General features: G+C 39.7%; 1 protein-coding gene across 1 annotated transcript in view; it reads right to left on the reverse strand.

The window, feature by feature from the left end:
* Window positions 1-781: 781 nt before the first annotated feature.
* The window catches only part of srrm4 (serine/arginine repetitive matrix 4), a 227973-nt gene continuing 209080 nt past the window's right edge, over window positions 782-19674 (reverse strand). The window contains exons 9-13 of the mRNA XM_034170863.1: window positions 11268-11599; window positions 10902-11090; window positions 7298-7399; window positions 7048-7203; window positions 782-1176 (exon numbers count right to left, since the gene is read on the reverse strand). Of these exons, the coding sequence (XP_034026754.1) occupies window positions 906-1176; window positions 7048-7203; window positions 7298-7399; window positions 10902-11090; window positions 11268-11599 (1050 nt within the window). The 3' untranslated portion in view covers window positions 782-905. The remainder of the gene's footprint in view (window positions 1177-7047; window positions 7204-7297; window positions 7400-10901; window positions 11091-11267; window positions 11600-19674) is intronic.

Below are 19674 nucleotides of genomic sequence, written 5' to 3' on the forward strand. Positions count from 1 at the left end.
GTCCCTCCGTCCATGCCCAGTCGGCCAAAATGACAGATATCCGCCCTCGTCTATCTCGGGTGAATATTGGTCATTTTGGACGACTGGGCATGGACGGAGGGACTCTGAAAGTGCCTACCGCCCTCCAAAAGCATGTTATTGTATTAGTATTATTAGCTGAGTTGTGAAGGATAACATCTCTGCTGATACTATGAGTTTTTATCAAAAGAAATATTCCTGCCGCTCTGTCTGCAGTGTTTCAACCACCTTTTTTTCCCCACCATGGTCTGACATTTCAGTTGTTTTCCACTTGATCAGAGAATAAATTAATTTGACATTTGAGCTGACAGGCGGTTTGCTCGCTGTCAGGCCACCCTCGTCTTTTAATTTTTCAAACAAAATATCTTTGTGAAGTGCTGAGATCAGAGCGATAAATCTTCCGTCATTCTTGATGACAGTCTTCTTGGATCAAAAGGCTGAATCGCTACCTACAGACACGCCAAATCCAAGAGACCTATGTGTTAAAGCCAACCAGCAACAAATGTCTTTGCCTGCATCTGCACACCATTTCCTGGAGCATCCATTTTAAATAGCTGTTAACTTATTTTAAAGAATTTATTGAAAATAATTTAACGGGAGGTATGCAGGAATAAAAGTATGGGGTAAACAGTGTGAGGCCACTGTCACTGTGGATGCAAGACGTTGTACATGAATAAAAGAAACAGACAAAAAGACATTCGGTCTCCAGTGGAGCAAACAAGACTTCTTCAGTAAAAGACATTGTTAGACCCCTGCTGGGATATTTTCCACTCAAGCATCAAAGTGGAGCGAGGCCGGCTGAACACTGGACTGCTTCAACGGCCGTTATTCTCGCTCTCATTTGGGAGCATCACTCCTGTTTCACTTCTTTGATGTCCTCTAAAATCCTAATGCCTGCGGCGTTTTTTGCTACGTTTGTTCAACGAACCGTGGCTCCTACTCCGACTGCGTGTTCCAAAGATGGAGTTCCAGGATGAACTGCGACTGTAGCTTCTGTAGGAGGAGTAGCTGTGGCCCCGGCTCCTGCTCCGACTCCTGCTGAGGCTGTGGATCGGGCTGCGGCTGCGAGTGAAGAGGCTGCTCCATGATGACACACTGGTGGATCGACTGCTTGAGGAAGGACTGGGTCGGAAATAAGGGATTGGTCGCTTTCTGGCACTGTGGAGAACCAACGAAATGAACTCTGTGAAGTTACTGAAACCACAAAACAGGTTGTCACTGTGTCCAAAAATGATACAAAGGATGGTTTCCAATGCAGATCATATGACTGGTTCAAAAGTCACACTTTTGTTTCTGTGACAATTGTTGACAATTTGTTAAAGTTCATGATCGTGATCAATTCACCTTTACTAAGATAAACCAGCCACATGGCAGATGGGGCCTGTCCATATGCTGATTAAACAGCATGATTATTGCACAGGTCGACCTTGGACTGTCAAAATAACAGGTCATTTGGCAGTGTGTCAGTGGAAATTCTTGTATTATTGATTATTCTAATCCAATTGCATTTTTTTCCACAAATATGATTGATTAATCCTGAGAGATTTCAGACCGTATAATATTGGGGTAATGGTGGCAAAATATTTGACCGTTTCACATTTGGATATATTACTTCGTGTCTTGACTGGTTTTCTGACGAGATGTCATTCCTGTCGAATATCATTCCTGTCCTCTGCGCAACTGCGCATGCGCAGTATTGTCGGGATGCAGAACTGTCAATTTATGCAATGAGATGCACAATTCGACAGAACACCGGCCGCGTGCGCTGCTAGCTGTTAGCGCTGTTAGCTGAGAGTGAGAGAAAGTCGTGTAGCAACGATGCCGCCGCTGCTGAAATGGGTGAAGTTAAGCGACCATACAAAAGTATTGATGTGGATTCTGATACAGAATTACCGTTTCCCTTTTGATGGATTTTCACATTTCATGGATTACTCCGCGCCCTGACTGCTGTTGGAGCGACGCTGCCTCATGGTAAGCCGACTGAATTACCTACAGAAAAAATAAACCATGCAAATGATGGAAATTGGATTAAAATGGGAATAACCCCCTTGTGTCTAATGCATTGCAGTTATACGGTCGCAAATATCCATTTTACTGGCGACACGTTAGCAACAGGGTTATTCCCTAATTATATGTCAACTAACTAGATCCTTGCAATTTGATTGATGGATTGTATGTTATGTGACATTAATTATTTGTCCTATTGTATGACTGACATCATGCACCGCGCATTTTGGTTCTATGTACTGTGCATTTTTTTGTTGCATATGTTTTGCTTCATTGACTTACTCCAAATAACCTTTTTTCCAAAAATGCTACCATGATATAAAGACACTAAATCCAGGGTTGTAGAAGCAATTCTTTTCATGATTTTTCAGTGGAAGGAAGAAAGCAGGCATGTGCTTACACACACACACACACACACACACACACACACACACACACACACACACACACACACACACACACACACCACACACACACACAACACACACACACACACACACACACACACACACACACACACCGCTGAGTTCCTCCGTGGCACTTGATAAGCTCAGCGGTGTGTCAGCAGTCACCCTGTTGGGATAGAGTCAACGGCACGGTTGGCACAGATGCCTCTGCACCCTGCTGCTGTCCACTTCCTGATCCGAGAAGTATCTGTCTAATGTGAAATAAAATACCAAAATGACACAAGTCTATTTAGGTGTCATATAAAACAAATAATGAATTTTTCCATTTGTGCAATGAAAAGAAGATTTTCATTCACTGAAAGACGGGCTGTACCATTCAATGAGGCAAAGCCAAGTTGGATGGTAGATTCTGTCTTTCATCTCATTACACTCATAAACATTCATTATTTGTTTTTACGCTTGAATTTGGAAGAAGTACGTGTAATATCAGGAATTATTTCTTTTCAAACAGGTGAATACCTGTAATGTGATTCTCTCACCTGAAGTTATTTCATTTTAAGCTAATTATGACAATTTTTATGAATCCGGTTTTAAATGTTTGTATTTTTAAAAAAATCTGTATTTGTGTATGTATGTATGTGGTGTGGTTGTTCAGGTCATGGATTGTACTTTCGGGTGTTGTTTTATTTAGCATTTTCAGGCCAATTTTTTATAATTTTGTTTGGAGATTTTTTTAGTTTTTGATGATGTTTATATTTCTATCAATTTTATCTCTTGACAATTTTTTTATGCATGTACTTGTTCATGATGTGTGTATTTTATGTACTATTGTTTTTTTTATCACACTAATAAAACAATTTTGAATTAATTATTATTTGCATACTATGGCATCTGTATGAATCTGATTGGAGGTTGTTAGTCATGAAGGATGTGACTACCAAGCATGAACGAGCAAATGATAGTTAACGTCTGAATAACTCAACTGAAGGAGTTGTTATTGGTAAGCCAACAGGCTGTGACCTTAACAAATGCTAAAACTTTATTTATTTAATACAGATTAATACTACTTAAAACAAAGAATTTTAAGCCAACATATCAACTGAGTAGTATTAATGGCAACATTGTGATGTCCCATTGAGGCACTATTAAATTGGTGCAGCCAACCATAATTCTGCTTTGCAATAATACCCTTTTTCCCAGACGTTGTTCTTGGGGTGAATCTTCTAGCACATCAAAGTTATTCACAAAGTAATAAGTTTATCCTTTAAATGTGTTCTTTTTAATTTAGTGAGCTGCAAGATAAACACATGTATTGTTTCTGAGTTATTGTTTGCCCAAGCTGGCTGGGATGGACTAACTCACTCACTCATCTATATTTTTTTATGTACAAAGAGTAAGAGTTCCATCCTGGTTCCATATGGGATTGGACGAGATAGAACAGTGTTTTACAGAACCGTATCACCTTTTTTTGTGGCCAGCCACTGTCTTTTGATTAATATGGTGTGGTGAAACTATGAAGTAAGAGCGCCACACCATCAAGTCCACATCTGTATTTACTGTTGTTGTTTTTTTGTTTTTTTGTTTTTTTTTGGTAGTATTTTTTGTGGGTTTATGAAAATTCAGTAAGGTATGTCTTCTATAATACATTCCAATTCTAAGGTGGAACTCTACTAGTGTATACTAAAGTATATCTAAATATAAAAAAAAAACAAGAGTGGAGTCAAGCCACTTAGGTGCCTGGTCTTGAGAACCAGGAATGGTAGGTTGAAAAGCTTTTATATCCCATGGGAACCCTCCCTACCCACCTAAGCGGCTCAAGAAAATGGACAGCATGTATATAAGTGATATTTACACAACCAGGGTAGTAAACAACATATACAAGAAATATAGTTACTACATAATATTATAGGAGTCAGCTTCTAAAACCTACAGTAAATATTCATACAGGAGAAGATTGTAGTATACGTTTACCTAGTCTGTAGACTTGTTGTAAAATTAAATTATAGCTAGTAGGCTAACCTATAAATATGGTTATTTTATTATAGAAACAGAAGCTATGATGTAATATATTTTAGGTATCTATCTAAAATTCACCCTGCTAGCTTACTATAGGAAGACAAAATACATATCTATATGCTGTCTAATGGAAACCCTAAACTTAGATGCTATCTGTTGATATCTATTAAAGAACCCATAAACTGAAGAACCATTAAAAATCTACACTATGTAAAATAAAAGTGTAAATCACAAAAGTAAGCTAACTATAGCTAGATGAGCTACCATTAATTTAGCCGTTAATTAGCCAACCGTACCTTGCTAGCCATCAACGTATTTTGTTTTTTCTCATATAGGAGAAAAATAGGAGCCGTCAGCTTTCAGGCTCCTCTCCTGTGGAACCAGCTCCCAATTCAGATCAGGGAGACAGACACCCTCTCTACTTTTAAGATTAGGCTTAAAACTTTCCTTTTTGCTAAAGCTTATAGTTAGGGCTGGATCAGGTGACCCTGAACCATCCCTTAGTTATGCTGCTATAGACTTAGACTGCTGGGGGGTTCCCATGATGCACTGAGTGTTTCTTTCTCTTTTTGCTCTGTATGCGCCACTCTGCATTTAATCATTAGTGATTGATCTCTGCTCCCCTCCACAGCATGTCTTTTTCCTGATTCTCTCCCTCAGCCCCAACCAGTCCCAGCAGAAGACTGCCCCTCCCTGAGCCTGGTTCTGCTGGAGGTTTCTTCCTGTTAAAAGGGAGTTTTTTCTTCCCACTGTCGCCAAGTGCTTGCTCACAGGGGGTCGTTTTGACCGTTGGGGTTTTTACGTAATTACTGTATGGCCTTGCCTTACAATATAAAGCGCCTTGGGGCAACTGTTTGTTGTGATTTGGCGCTATATAAATAAAATTGATTGATTGATATCAGAGAGCATTATGAATTGAAATAACATAGAATCTAACTAAATGCGGGAAATGACTTTAAAGCTGTGGATCATCTTGTCTTGGTTTATATACGTGGTGTGTCCATAAAGTAACGGTCCTTTTATTTTTTTTAAAAACTATATGGATTTCATTCATATGTTTTTACGTCAGACATGCTTGAACCCTCGTGCACATGCGTGAGTTTTTCCACGCCTGTCGGTGACGTCATTCGCCTGTGAGCACGCCTTGTGGAAGGAGTGGTCCCGCCCCCTCGTTGGATTTTCATTGTCTGGAAATGGCGGAATGAAAAGGACTTTTTTCCATCAGAATTTTTTCAGAAGCTGTTAGAGACTGGCACCTGGAAACCATTCGAAAAATTTATCTGGCTTTTGGTGAAAATTTTACGGGCTTCACAGAGAATAAGGACTTTAACTACAACTTTAAGGACCCCTTTAAGGACGGTCGGTGCGCTGCGCTCCGAGCTGTGACGTCGCGGCACAAATCACTGGATCATTTCTAAGCTGATGGCTCTGTGGATACGAGACCGTCGTGTGCTCTTTCTCTGGTTATCACAAGAGCTGGACGTCAGCCATTTTCCGGCAGATTTCACTTTTAACAAGAGATTTTGTCATGGAAAACCGCGCGGAGGCTTCATGCGTCACGACCGATTTGCTGATGAAGCGAGACAAAGGAACACCTCCGTTTCGGAGTGTTAGAGGACAAGTTGGGACATGCCTATCTCGGCTTTCAGTGCTTACCAGTCGAGTGAGAATAAGAGAACTTGTGGAGAGCTGCACATGTCCCAACTTGTCCTCTAACACTCCAAAACGGAGGTGTTCCTTTGTCTCGCTTCATCAGCAAATCGGTCGTGACGCGTGAAGCCTCTGTGCGGCTTTCCATGACAAAATCTCTTGTTAAAAGTGAAATCTGCCGGAAAATGGCTGATGTCCAGCTCTTGTGATAACCAGAGAAAGAGCACACGACGGTCTCGTATCCACAGAGCCATCAGCTTAGAAATGGGCCGGTGGTTTGTGCCGCGACGTCGCAGCTCGGAGCGCGGCACACCGAACGTCCTTAAAGGGGTCCTTAAAGGGGTCCTTAAAGCTGTAGTTAAAGTCCTTATTCTCTGTGAAGCCCATAAAATTTTCACCAAAAGCCAGATAAATTTTTCGAATGGTTTCCAGGTGCCAGTCTCTAACAGCTTCTGAAAAAATTCTGATGGAAAAAAAGTCCTTTTCATTCCGCCATTTCCAGACAATGAAAATCCGACGAGGGGACGGGATCACTCCTTCCACAAGGCGTGCTCACAGGCGAATGACGTCACCAACAGGCGTGGAAAAACTCACGTATGCGCACGAGGGTTCAAGCATGTCTGACGTAAAAACATATGAATGAAATCCATATAGTTTTAAAAAAAATAAAAAGGACCGTTACTTTATGGACAGACCTCGTATTTCTCAGTTTAGGCTGGCTGTGTTCACCATCTGTTCACTTAGCACTTGTAGTGGCTTAAATCTGACGGTTATCATCAGGATGTTATTTTAAGGGACACAGCTCATTAAAACATGAGAAACATTTCAGGTTTGGGGCATTTTTTTGACACTGAGATGGCGCAGGATGAAACCTGTGTTACATCTTGCTGCCTTTAAACAAAAAACCTGTTTACTGTAGATATAAATAACCCTGCTACAAAAGCAGTACCTTGTGATTCGGCGTGCTTCCAGATGGCTTGGCGAATCTCTCCGCCTTTTCTTCATAGGGGAGTAGGATTTGCGTCTTTGCCTCTTCCCAGTGACCTTATGTGTATACTTTATATCCCTTTCTCTGGAAATCGATGCTCTCTTTCTGTCTCGTAGTCTGGGCAGACAGAAACAAGGGAAGATGTTTAATTATTAGCAGTGCTTTTGTTCCGGTGTTCCGCCGGTGAAGGGGACTCATGAGAAAAGTTCACCTGTCAGCGCTGTATTTAGAGCAGCTTCTTCTGGACCTCATACTGGACATGCTGTCACGTTCTCTCAAATCAGCAGAATAAGCTGGTGAGCGCCAATAAGAGCTGTGATTGAGAAAGCGGTAATTATCATTTCAAAGCATCTTGGCAGTCAGTGATGTGGATTTGAAGCTCAAATGGAGCGGATCCACATGTCCACATCCTGGAAGTGCCTGGCTCTAACTCCAGGCCAAAGAACTGGACCGTGGGCAAGACTGGTGTGACCTAGTTGGAATGAATGAAGACCAAACACATACCCCATCTTGGAGTTCCCAAACAAGCTAAGGCTAACAGGCTAACTTTAGTTGGGGTGTTTGATTAATGCATATATTTGTGGACTGGATGGTGGATTTGGGTGGAGGTTTTAAAATTTATGTTTGACATGTTTCACAGTAACTGTGATATCAAGAGATTGGTGCCTGATAATTGGTACTAAAGGTGCTAACATACACACTAAATAGGACAAAAATTTCACTCAATGAAAATACTGGAGCAGCGATGTCTTTGATGGACCATTAGGACAATTAACAGCCATATTATCTCAGATAATTTGTAATAAATTACTCTGAGAGGGCAAACACAGTTGAGTCCACAGCAGCTAGCAGTTAGAGACAAGACTCCTCTCACTGGTACACTCAAAAAAATAAAAAAATAAAAAAATAAAAAAAATAAATAAAACCAAACAAACAAACAAAAAACCCCCATACCTCAAATTATTCATGACTTTATTTGCAAGGAGGTGATAGTTGCACGGTTAAAGCGGTGGGCTCATAAGAAGAGGATCCTCATTTCAAATCCCTGCAAAACTGGAAAATCACTAACAGCTTTACGAACACCTCCAAAAGTTTCAATCCCCAACTAAAGTTGAAGATTTTAACATGGGCATCTTCTGTCTCACTTGTGGAGCCAACCTCAAGTGGCCATTAAAGGAACTGCAAGCTTTTTCATTTCTTCTTTGGCTTCACTTATCAGCACCAGACATTGGGGCTTGGTCACGGCATATTAGAATGATAAATAAATAATAAATGTGAACAAGCCAATTAGCCTGTCGTGAAGGATAAATACATCCAAATTGGGTAACCACTGTAGGAATTGGAACAATTTTTATTATGTATTGTTTCTCATTGTTTGAAGGACCAAAAGTCACTATTGGACAGGTGGCTCATAAGCTGTTTCACAGCAGTGATAACAAAATCCACTCAATTTACACATACAACTATTCTCTTAAAAGATTTGGTTCATTTAGCTCCTCATGTCCTCCATAAATTAGTCCTGTGGATCACCGCTACCTTCCCAAGAAATGGCAGGTGTTTCGATCCTTTCAGCTCATGTTTGGTAGTTTGTCAAGACTTCCAGTTCCTTGGAGCAGGTCATGCTGTTTGCTAGGAATTCTTAAATGGCTCAGGGGAATTTGAGTCACTTCACACATTTATGATTAACTAGGCTGTGCAGAGAGAGCAGCAGTAAACATTCAAGTCAGCATGGCTTCTGTCCTTCTTCCAATCTCCTAAATAAGCTCTTCAGCTCACTTGTTCACTGCACATAATGAGCATGTTTTTTGGACTATACTGACATCATTCATGATGATGCCATCATGACCTTACTTATACCACATAATGACAAGTAATTATCTGATCATTATACTTTGGATCACCTCTCTAGACCTACTGATTGTGGAGGTATCTGGGAAAATGTATTTTTGGAGAATTATGACATCATATCATGGCACCTTTGTGATGTTATCATTTCAGATCAAATCAGAGCAGGTGTCTCTGTGGCACAGGAGCTGAACTACCAACCTATAGTTGGATTCAAGGTGTATGCTTCTGGCTGTCTGTGTCCTTGGACAAGACACTTTATCTGCATAGTCCCAGTCCACCCAGCTGTACAAGGGTACTTGCCTTGGCTGGGGAAGTAACCTGCAGTGGTCTGGCGTCCCATCCATGGGTAGTCATAGCATCTCATTTGCTTCATCATCAGTATCTGGGCATAGTGCTGGCGCCAGTCGACCTTAGTTTTATTCACTCATGTCATTTAATTATAAATGATTTACTGGTTGGTCTACAGTAAGATACAAATCATCTATGTCTAGGCCTATTAGTTGTGGAGATATCCTGGGAAGTATTTTGACCTTTGACTGATTTGCTCCAAACTTTAATCATCTGGAGAAACTCATTCAAGGAATATTATTACAAAGTGAGCTACATGTGAGTGATTATAATACTATGGCAACCAAGGTTGGGTAGGATTAGTTTAAAATGTAATCCAAAAGTAATCAGATTACAAGTAATCCAAATGTATGTACATACATACATGTAATCCACATGTTTTCTTTCAAAGTAATCCTACCCAACCTTGATGGCAACCACAGGGTATTGTACCATAGGTTATCCTACACTACAGCAACTAGATGTCTTGTTGGTTTTGAAAACATTTCATCGCTCATCTTAAGAGACACTTCTTGAAAGAAAGTTTTAAAAACACCTCAATTTTTAAAAATTAGGAGATAGGTGTTGTAATGTTCCATGAAGCACATCCAAATGTCCTCAGACCACTTAATGTTACAAACTGGATTTGACCTGACTGCTTTATGTACAGTCATGACGCATGCCCAAATGTCTTCATTTGCATGCACTCTAAACTGATGAAACCAAGTGCTTCATATCTGTCTGGGACAAACCTCTGAACCATGGAACATTCCGTTGTTGCTTATCACGCTGACACAAACACATTCATCACAAAGATTTGATATAATACATGCTGCCTGAACAAACAAAACGAGCACGTCACCCACTTACCACGTCAACGCACCACTATTTGCAGCCAATCACATAACTCCACTGATCCACACGACAGGGCAAGACCCACCCACCTGGGGCTGGGTGCAGGCTTAAGAACAGCCTAGCCTAATGTCGGGGCTCTTGTTTGCAGCGGTGCATGTGACGCCTGCTTCAAGACCCCAACGCTGTCTTAATTGACTCTGTTCATCAGTATAGGCATTTTTTATAATAAAATCTGTATTTAAGGTCCGTCTTCTGTCAGTCGTTGAGTTTGCTCACCGCATGAAACTACCGGGTGGGATTCAGCAGACCCCGTCACAGGACAAATATCTGGAGATCTCATTCCTGAATGACTAAGAATCTTCACTGACACTTGATGGTTAATATGCCTAAAGCAGAGCATCTTTGAAAACTGACTAAGCTACCAACACACCATGGCAAATCTGAAGGAGATACAAGGTTTTATAATTATGTCTGTCACTTCAAAAGTCACTGCTTCCTGGTGGCAGCGATAAAGACATGCAACCAATCACGTGCCCTCTGACAAAATGTCATAGGTCAACTGTCCAATTACTTATTCCTTAAAAATGGGACATCCACAGACACAAGCTACGTAGTTTAATTCCTACACTGTTCAGCTAACTCAGATATTCATGACTGTGGGCCACAAGATCATATTCATTGTTTGCTTTTGACTATCTCGCACTGTGACAGCAACATTAAAACAGCAACATTATTGTCCTAATATATATGGTCACAACTCCATTAAAGAAATACAGTAAACCCACCTGCAAGATGACATTGACAGACTACGAGAGTAGTGTCCAGAGCATCTGGAACTCCCTGAGGATCTGCTCCTGCTGCTGGATGACCGTGCTTTCAAATGCCGTCCAGATGCCTCACTCATCCTCTGTGAACAGCTGGAGGGCTTTGGAGATCTCACAACCTCCCCCCGACACCCCAAGGTTATTTGCCCTCTGCAAAGACAACAAAGGCTTTGAGTTACAAAGCCTGAAACGTAGCCATACTTTTTTCTTTAAGAAAAATACAGTCTTCTTGCTGAAAGTGAGGATGGAGAGACTGCAGGTATGAGGAAATAAACAGCTTGTTGTCTCCTGAATAAGTGTGGTTTGGGGAGGTAAGCTGTTACGAACCTTTTGCCACTGAAACCATTGAACAACGTGGCAGACAAGCCATCCTCGCCGTATGGTTTGCACAAGGAAGCATAGCTGGTCACGGAGTTTCCTGAATCCGAGGCATTGTCTCTTTGAGCAAACGTCATCTTCTCCGGTGAGGCCAGGCGCTGGCACACGCTCTTCTTATTTTCCCTCACGCTTGCGTGAGAAACCCCAGTTTTGCTTGATGGAGGTGAAGAAGTGTCATTGCCAGAATCGTAATCACGCGGCCCTTCAGACTGGCTCGACAAAGCGCGATGGCGAGCTGCTTTTCTGTGAAAAACTTTGCTTCCACGTTTTGATGACGAGATCTGCAAACAGACAAATGGGCCACAGCTGAAAACGAGGTGCACGTGAGTCATCAACCTGCTTTGATGCACTGTGAAAACTCTAAGGCACATACACCATCATGAACACAAATTTCTTTTTTCCTCTCTCTTTCTTTGTTGGGACAGTAAATTTTGAAAGATAAAGACATCATGCAAATTTGAAGCATGCCATTAACCTCATGAGGAAATTCTTAAGTTGTTTAATGAAAAGTAAACAAACAGAAATCTGCAAAAGTAAATCTCAACTGAAGCCATTTGTGAAAAGAAGAACAAAAAAGTAGAGAAGAAAAGTATGTGTGAAAAGATCTCCTAGTGGCTCTATCTGGAGTGAAGAGAAAAAGAGTAAAGGACGGACTCACTGAAGTCTCATTTATAGAACATTGAACAAACATCACAAAAATGGGAATTATGTAGAAATGAAAAGGACTGCAGACAAAGAGAGAGATCCCATCAGTCTAACTATGTAAGACCCCAGAATAGGACAGATGACTGTGCTCTTTCTCCTGTAAGAAGAGAGTAATTAGCCTGCAGCGACCTATAGTAAATCCCTAAAGCTGCGGATAGCATCCACTTACCAATCAAGATTTCCTCCTTAAGTAGGTAAGGTGTGAGAAAAAGGGAAGAGCGGGCAACATAAGTGCATCATTAGAGTCGAAAATTGCAAGAAAAACACAGTAACCCTCTCTTCAGACCCAGATCCAGGCAGGCGTATCCTGGCATGATCCCTTTGTTCCCTAAATAGAGCATTGATTTGAAGAGTTTTAGGCGAGTACAAGTACACCAATCTGAAACAAATCAAATACTTTTGTGTGTATGTGTGTGAATATAGCAGATATTTACAGATGGGTAGGAAAAGATCTAAGATCTTTTTAAAGTGACGGTTTATGAGTAACTTTACTTTTAACACTTAAGGGTTAATCTCGTTTGTTCTCTGCAATGTTTTGGAAGAAACACAGTTGATACAGCAGAACAACCCCGAGGGAAATTGAAACAAATATCAGTTCTCCTAACGGCCTTTCCTTTTTATATGTTCACCAGCAAATCAGAAAAATTTGGAACAGTATGGGAAAAAAAAAACAAAAAAAAAACAAAAACAAAAAACAAAAAAACAAAACAAAAAACAAAACAAAACCCTGAAACACAGTGATTTCATTGTACAGTATGAAACCAGAATATTTAATGTTTACGCTGGTCAACTTCATTTACATCCATTCTTGCATTTAAGGCCTGCAACACATTCCAGAAAAAAAAAGATGGGACGCTAAAACATTTACCACTTTTTAATGTTGTCATTCCTTCTCACAACACTTAGACATTTTAGCATTGAGGATAAAAAGCGTTGCAGTGTTTCAGTTATTATTTTGTCGCATTCTTCCTATAAACATGTATTAAGCTGTGAAACAGTACAGTGTCATTTTCCCACTTTTCATTACCAAATTCTCCACACATTCTCTGTTCTGGATCGATCAGTACTGCAGGCAGGTCAGTCCATTATCTGTACACTCAGCCATGATTTTGTAATGTGTGCAGAATGTGGTTTTGCATTTCTGCATTAATGTTACAATCAGAGATGTGTAAATTATTTTTTACCAAGGGCAGTAACACAATCCCATACCATGACAGAACCAGACCTTTGGACTTGTTCTTGGCAATAGTCTGGATCGTGATTTTTTACTTTGGTCTGGAGCACACAAACATCCATTTCTTTCCAAAATATCTTGCTAATTTTTCCCTGCCACAATATATAGTTACACTGTGTGATGACCCAACCTCGATGCCCTTCAGTCCAGAGAAGTCAAACCCACTTCTGGACAAGGTCAATCAATCAATCAATCAATCAATTTTTTTTTATATAGTGCCAAATCACAACAAACAGTTGCCCCAAGGCGCTTTATATTGTAAGGCAAGGCCATACAATAATGATGTAAAACCCCAACGGTCAAAACGACCCCCTGTGAGCAAGCACTTGGCTACAGTGGGAAGGAAAAACTCCCTTTTAACAGGAAGAAACCTCCAGCAGAACCAGGCTCAGGGAGGGGCAGTCTTCTGCTGGGACTGGTTGGGGCTGAGGGAGAGAACCAGGAAAAAGACATGCTGTGGAGGGGAGCAGAGATCGATCACTAATGATTAAATGCAGAGTGGTGCATACAGAGCAAAAAGAGAAAGAAACAGTGCATCATGGGAACCCCCCAGCAGTCTACGTCTATAGCAGCATAACTAAGGGATGGTTCAGGGTCACCTGATCCAGCCCTAACTATAAGCTTTAGCAAAAAGGAAAGTTTTAAGCCTAATCCTAAAAGTAGAGAGGGTGTCTGTCTCCCTGATCTGAATTGGGAGCTGGTTCCACAGGAGAGGAGCCTGAAAGCTGAAGGCTCTGCCTCCCATTCTACTCTTACAAACCCTAGGAACTACAAGTAAGCCTGCAGTCTGAGAGCGAAGCGCTCTATTGGGGTGATATGGTACTACGAGGTCCCTAAGATAAGATGGGACCTGATTATTCAAAACCTTATAAGTAAGAAGAAGAATTTTAAATTCTATTCTAGAATTAACAGGAAGCCAATGAAGAGAGGCCAATATGGGTGAGATATGCTCTCTCCTTCTAGTCCCCGTCAGCACTCTAGCTGCAGCATTTTGAATTAACTGAAGGCTTTTTAGGGAACTTTTGGACAACCTGATAATAATGAATTACAATAGTCCAGCCTAGAGGAAATAAATGCATGAATTAGTTTTTCAGCATCACTCTGAGACAAGACCTTTCTGATTTTAGAGATATTGCGTAAATGCAAAAAAGCAGTCCTACATATTTGTTTAATATGCGCTTTGAATGACATATCCTGATCAAAAATGACTCCAAGATTTCTCACAGTATTACTAGAGGTCAGGGTAATGCCATCCAGAGTAAGGATCTGGTTAGACACCATGTTTCTAAGATTTGTGGGGCCAAGTACAATAACTTCAGTTTTATCTGAGTTTAAAAGCAGGAAATTAGAGGTCTCCATGTCTTTATGTCTGTAAGACAATCCTGCAGTTTAGCTAATTGGTGTGTGTCCTCTGGCTTCATGGATAGATAAAGCTGGGTATCATCTGCGTAACAATGAAAATTTAAGCAATACCGTCTAATAATACTGCCTAAGGGAAGCATATATAAAGTGAATAAAATTGGTCAGTATAAGGCTTCTTTTTTGCAGAGTAAACTTTTAAGTGGCATTTATGAATGTAATTCCATATTTTGGTGCTTTTCAAAGGTTTCCCAAAGTAATCCCTTGCCCATATGGTTATATCAGCTGTTGGTGAATAATAGTTGTTGGTGCAGCGCTACCTGAGGAATTGCCCTTGATGCAATGAAATTCCTTCATATTCCTTGAATCATTTAATGATATTTTGCACTATAGAGAGAAGAATTTGCAAATCCTTTCCCATTTTTTTTTTTTTGAAGGATACTGTTTTTAACATTTCATTAATTTTCTCACGCATTTGTTGACAAACTGGAGATCCTCTGCTCATCTTTGCTCCTCAAAAACTCAGCTTTTCATGGATATTGCTTCTGTATCAAATCACGATTACAATCATATGTTTGAAATAACATCATTATTTGATTTTTTAACCTTGTTACAAGCCAGAAATGACACCTATCCCAAATGTTTTGGAAGTAGTTGCAGGCCTTAAATGCAGAAATGGATATATATATATATATATATATATATATATATATATATATATATATATATATATATATATATACAACCCCTGGCAAAAATTATGGAATCACCGGCCTCGGAGGATGTTCATTCAGGTGTTTAATTTTGTAGAAAAAAAGCAGATCACAGACATGACACAAAACTAAAGTAATTTCAAATGACAACTTTCTGGCTTTAAGAAACACTATAAGAAATCAGGAAAAAAAATTGTGGCAGTCAGTAACGGTTACTTTTTTAGACCAAGCAGAGGGAAAAAAAATATGGAATCACTCATTCTGAGGAAAAAATTATGGAATCATGAAAAACAAAAGAACGCTCCAACACATCACTAGTATTTTGTTGCACCACCTCTGGCTTTTATAACAGCTTGCAGTCTCTGAGGCATGGACTTAATGAGTGACAAACAGTACTCTTCATCAATCTGGCTCCAACTTTCTCTGATTGCTGTTGCCAGATCAGCTTTGCAGGTTGGAGCCTTGTCATGGACCATTTTCTTCCACTTCCACCAAAGATTTTCAATTGGATTAAGATCCAGACTATTTGCAGGCCATGACATTGACCCTATGTGTCTTTTTGCAAGGAATGTTTTCACAGTTTTTGCTCTATGGCAAATGCATTATCATCTTGAAAAATGATTTCATCATCCCCAAACATCCTTTCAATTGATGGGATAAGAAAAGTGTCCAAAACATCAACATAAACTTGTGCATTTATTGATGGTGTAATGGCAGCCATCTCCCCAGTGCCTTTACCTGACATGCAGCCCCATATCATCAATGACTGTGGAAATTTACATGTTCTCTTCAGGCAGTCATCTTTATAAATCTCATTGGAATGGCACCAAACAAAAGTTCCAGCATCATCACCTTGCCCAATGCAGATTCGAGATTCATCGCTGAATATGACTTTCATCCAGTCATCCACAGTCCACGATTGCTTTTCCTTAGCCCATTGTAACCTTGTTTTTTCTGTTTAGGTGTAATGATGGCTTTCATTTAGCTTTTCTGTATGTAAATCCCATTTCCTTTAGGCGGTTTCTTACAGTTCGGTCACAGATGTTGACTCCAGTTTCCTCCCATTCGTTCCTCATTTGTTTTGTTGTGCATTTTCGATTTTTGAGACATATTGCTTTAAGTTTTCTGTCTTGACGCTTTGATGTCTTCCTTGGTCTACCAGTATGTTTGCCTTTAACAGCCTTCCCATGTTGTTTGTATTTGGTCCAGAGTTTAGACACAGCTGACTGTGAACAACCAACATCTTTTGCAACATTGCGTGATGATTTACCCTCTTTTAAGAGTTTGATAAGTCCACTTGGTGCAACAGCTCTCCAAGGTGTGATCACTCCTTTTTAGATGCAGACTAATGAGCAGATCTGATTTGATGCAGGTGTTAGTTTCGGGGATGAAAATTTACAGGGTGATTCCATAATTTATTCCTCAGAATTGAGTGATTCCATATTTTTTTCCCTTTGCTTGGTCTAAAAAAGTAACCGTTACTGACTGCCACAATTTTTTTTTCCTGATTTCTTATAGTGTTTCTTAAAGCCAGAAAGTTGCCATTTGAAATGACTTTAGTTTTGTGTCATGTCTGTGATCTGCTTTTTTTCTACAAAATTAAACAACTGAATGAACATCCTCCGAGGCCGGTGATTCCATAATTTTTGCCAGGGGTTGTATTAGTTTTGGAGAAACTGTTCAAAATGCTGTCTGCAATGAAACGTCAAAGTGTAGATGACAAGAACTGCAGGGTTTGTTGTTGTTGGTGTTTTGTATTTTCCACACAATCCCAGTGTTTTCTGATTTGGGGTTTGACAGGCTTTGTGTAATGACACATTTCAAAAGTTTGTCTCTGCTTCCACCAAATAAGAAATTATGAAATTATCTCATAAGAGTAAGCATAACAAAGAGAGTGAAGTTCTCTGGTTCTACCAAGCACCACTTCTAAAGTGGTTATATTGTGCAAAATATACTTTTTAGCTACCTTTGACAGTTTTATGTTTATTGTACTCAAATTTCTATGATTACACATCTGTGCAAACCAAAACTCTCATGTTTTAAAGGGACATAAATTGAATTATAAACATTAACGTAAAAGCCAACAACTATATTCTGTGATGTAATGGTGTCATGTATAGAGAATAAAGCAACACTCCCTCTGTGCACACTGTAGCCCAAGATTTTCTGCAGCCACTCCCAAAATTGCTTTCCTTTCGCCATCCCTCTTCTGCATTGAGATGAAAGACCACTTGGGACCTTTAGTCCCTCCAAAGGGTCTCCATCTGGGAAAAGCCATTCAGACCATAGTTTTCAACAGACACCTTTTTTGGCGCTAGACGTTGTTCATTGCAGGGAGGAATTTCTGGAACGTGTGCTATCTTGAATACACAGTGCTACATGGCCGGCCACTCACTACTGTCTCTTTAGAAATGTTGGGTGGAGCGGTTTGTGTGCGCGCTGTCATTCTTTCTCCGTATTTAAAGGGAAAACAACATCCAGTTTGTTGTGGCTTTGGCAAGATTGTCCTCAGAGTGAAAACAGTGGAACATCTGGTGCACCATCTGTCACATACGGCCAACGTGTGACAAGTGTAACAGAGTTGTTCTGCTGGTGTTTCATTTTGGAGCCATGTTGACGCCTTTGCACCATGTGCTGTGTCTACTTTGCAAACAGCACCGATTTAGAAATAAATTAAGAATAATTAAGACGGTGATTGGACAGATGAAAGTGTATTTCTATGGCAATAGAATTTCAGTGGTAGCAAAATGTAGCCATGTCTTAGCTCACCATCAAAATTACCTTTGATGCTAATTGCGTGACCTTAAAATTGCCCAAATACAATTTATCCTACCCAAGAGGGTGTTTGTGACACAACCTGTTTTTTTTTTTTCAAATAAAGTAAAATAATAACAATAATAATGAAAGTCAAATGAGAGCACACAATACCTGGAATGTATCTTTTCTGTATAAATGTACCACAGATCTGCTGGGTAGTTACACCCTCAGGTCTTAGGGAAAGGTCTCACTCGTGGTACTGCAGTGAGTCATGTACCATGCAAAAATAAGGAAAAGAACCCCTGTGCAATTAGTCTGTTTTAACATTTTGAAGTATTTTTGTATGCTGTGGTTTATTTTATGTATGTACAACCTGGGCATGGTGTTATTCTGCATCCTAGCGACTACAAATGGACAAATGTCAAATCATCCATTTGTCCCCTCACATATAGGCGTCACATTGTGCAGTTACCTCAGTGTCTATGGTGCATATTTGGTTACAAATGTAAATAATTCCTTTCAAGACACACGGTGACCTATATTAAAATGTTGAAAATATGCATAATTTCACCCACTGTCAGCAGAGGAAGAAGATACTGTAGCCTTTATGATACATGAACACATACATCTGAAAATCCGTCTCCTATTTCCACATTTAATGTTGCAATAGGACAAATCATTTTCATGATAAAAGGGGCTGTAGATACTTTTTTAAGGATGCAGCACCTCAGTGTGTCGATGACCCCTTTAATTTAGCATATTCTGTCCAGTTCTATTATACCTACCTCTCCGTTTATGGATTGCGTTTTGGGAAAAGAAACATTCACTAAAATATGTTCTTTTATTAGCCAAAGGAAAACCTGGACATAACAGCAAATTATTTTTTTATGAAGTAATAATTCTAATAAATTGAGATTTCCACTCAACTGTGAAGTTCTCCTGGATGAATGCTGGCTCTTGAGTGCCAGGCATGATTCAATATATGGATTAATTTAGTGAATTTCAACTAAGCCGATGGTGTGTAATTAAAAACATCCATCTGTGCAATTAGCATAATATAATGATGGCTGGGGAGAAATTAAGTGTATTTTATGCCCCAATAAACATGAGACAATAAGTTTAAAGGCATTTATGAAGCTCTGCAGGAAATCATTTTATAAAAGTAAACCTAACCTGCTGTTAACAGAAAAATTTTACAGTTTAACTAATAGAAATGGGTAATAACTCTAAAACGTAAAAAAAAAGAAAAGAAAAAAGTTTGTGTTGTGGTTTTGTTAACGTATACAGTGAAATCAGTGATCTGATCCACAGAAACTACCTGTTGGCACAGTATTATAAAACAGATGATATAAGCCAAAATCATTTGACCCTTTTTGCCCACTTCACAAGGGTTTAGATATGACACAATAAATAATACTACTACTGTCGAGCAAGTATTATGCCCCAGTTTAACGAAATGCTTTCACTTACTTTAACCAAACATTTTGACAAAGTTTAACCAGACAGTTTAATGAACTTTAACCAAGCATTTTGTCTAACTCTGCCCAAATGTTTTCCCAACTTTAACCAGTTGTTTTGAAAATGTTAA

The sequence above is a fragment of the Thalassophryne amazonica genome, chromosome 5, assembly GCF_902500255.1.
Source record: "Thalassophryne amazonica chromosome 5, fThaAma1.1, whole genome shotgun sequence".
Classification (NCBI taxonomy): Eukaryota; Metazoa; Chordata; class Actinopteri; order Batrachoidiformes; family Batrachoididae; genus Thalassophryne; species Thalassophryne amazonica.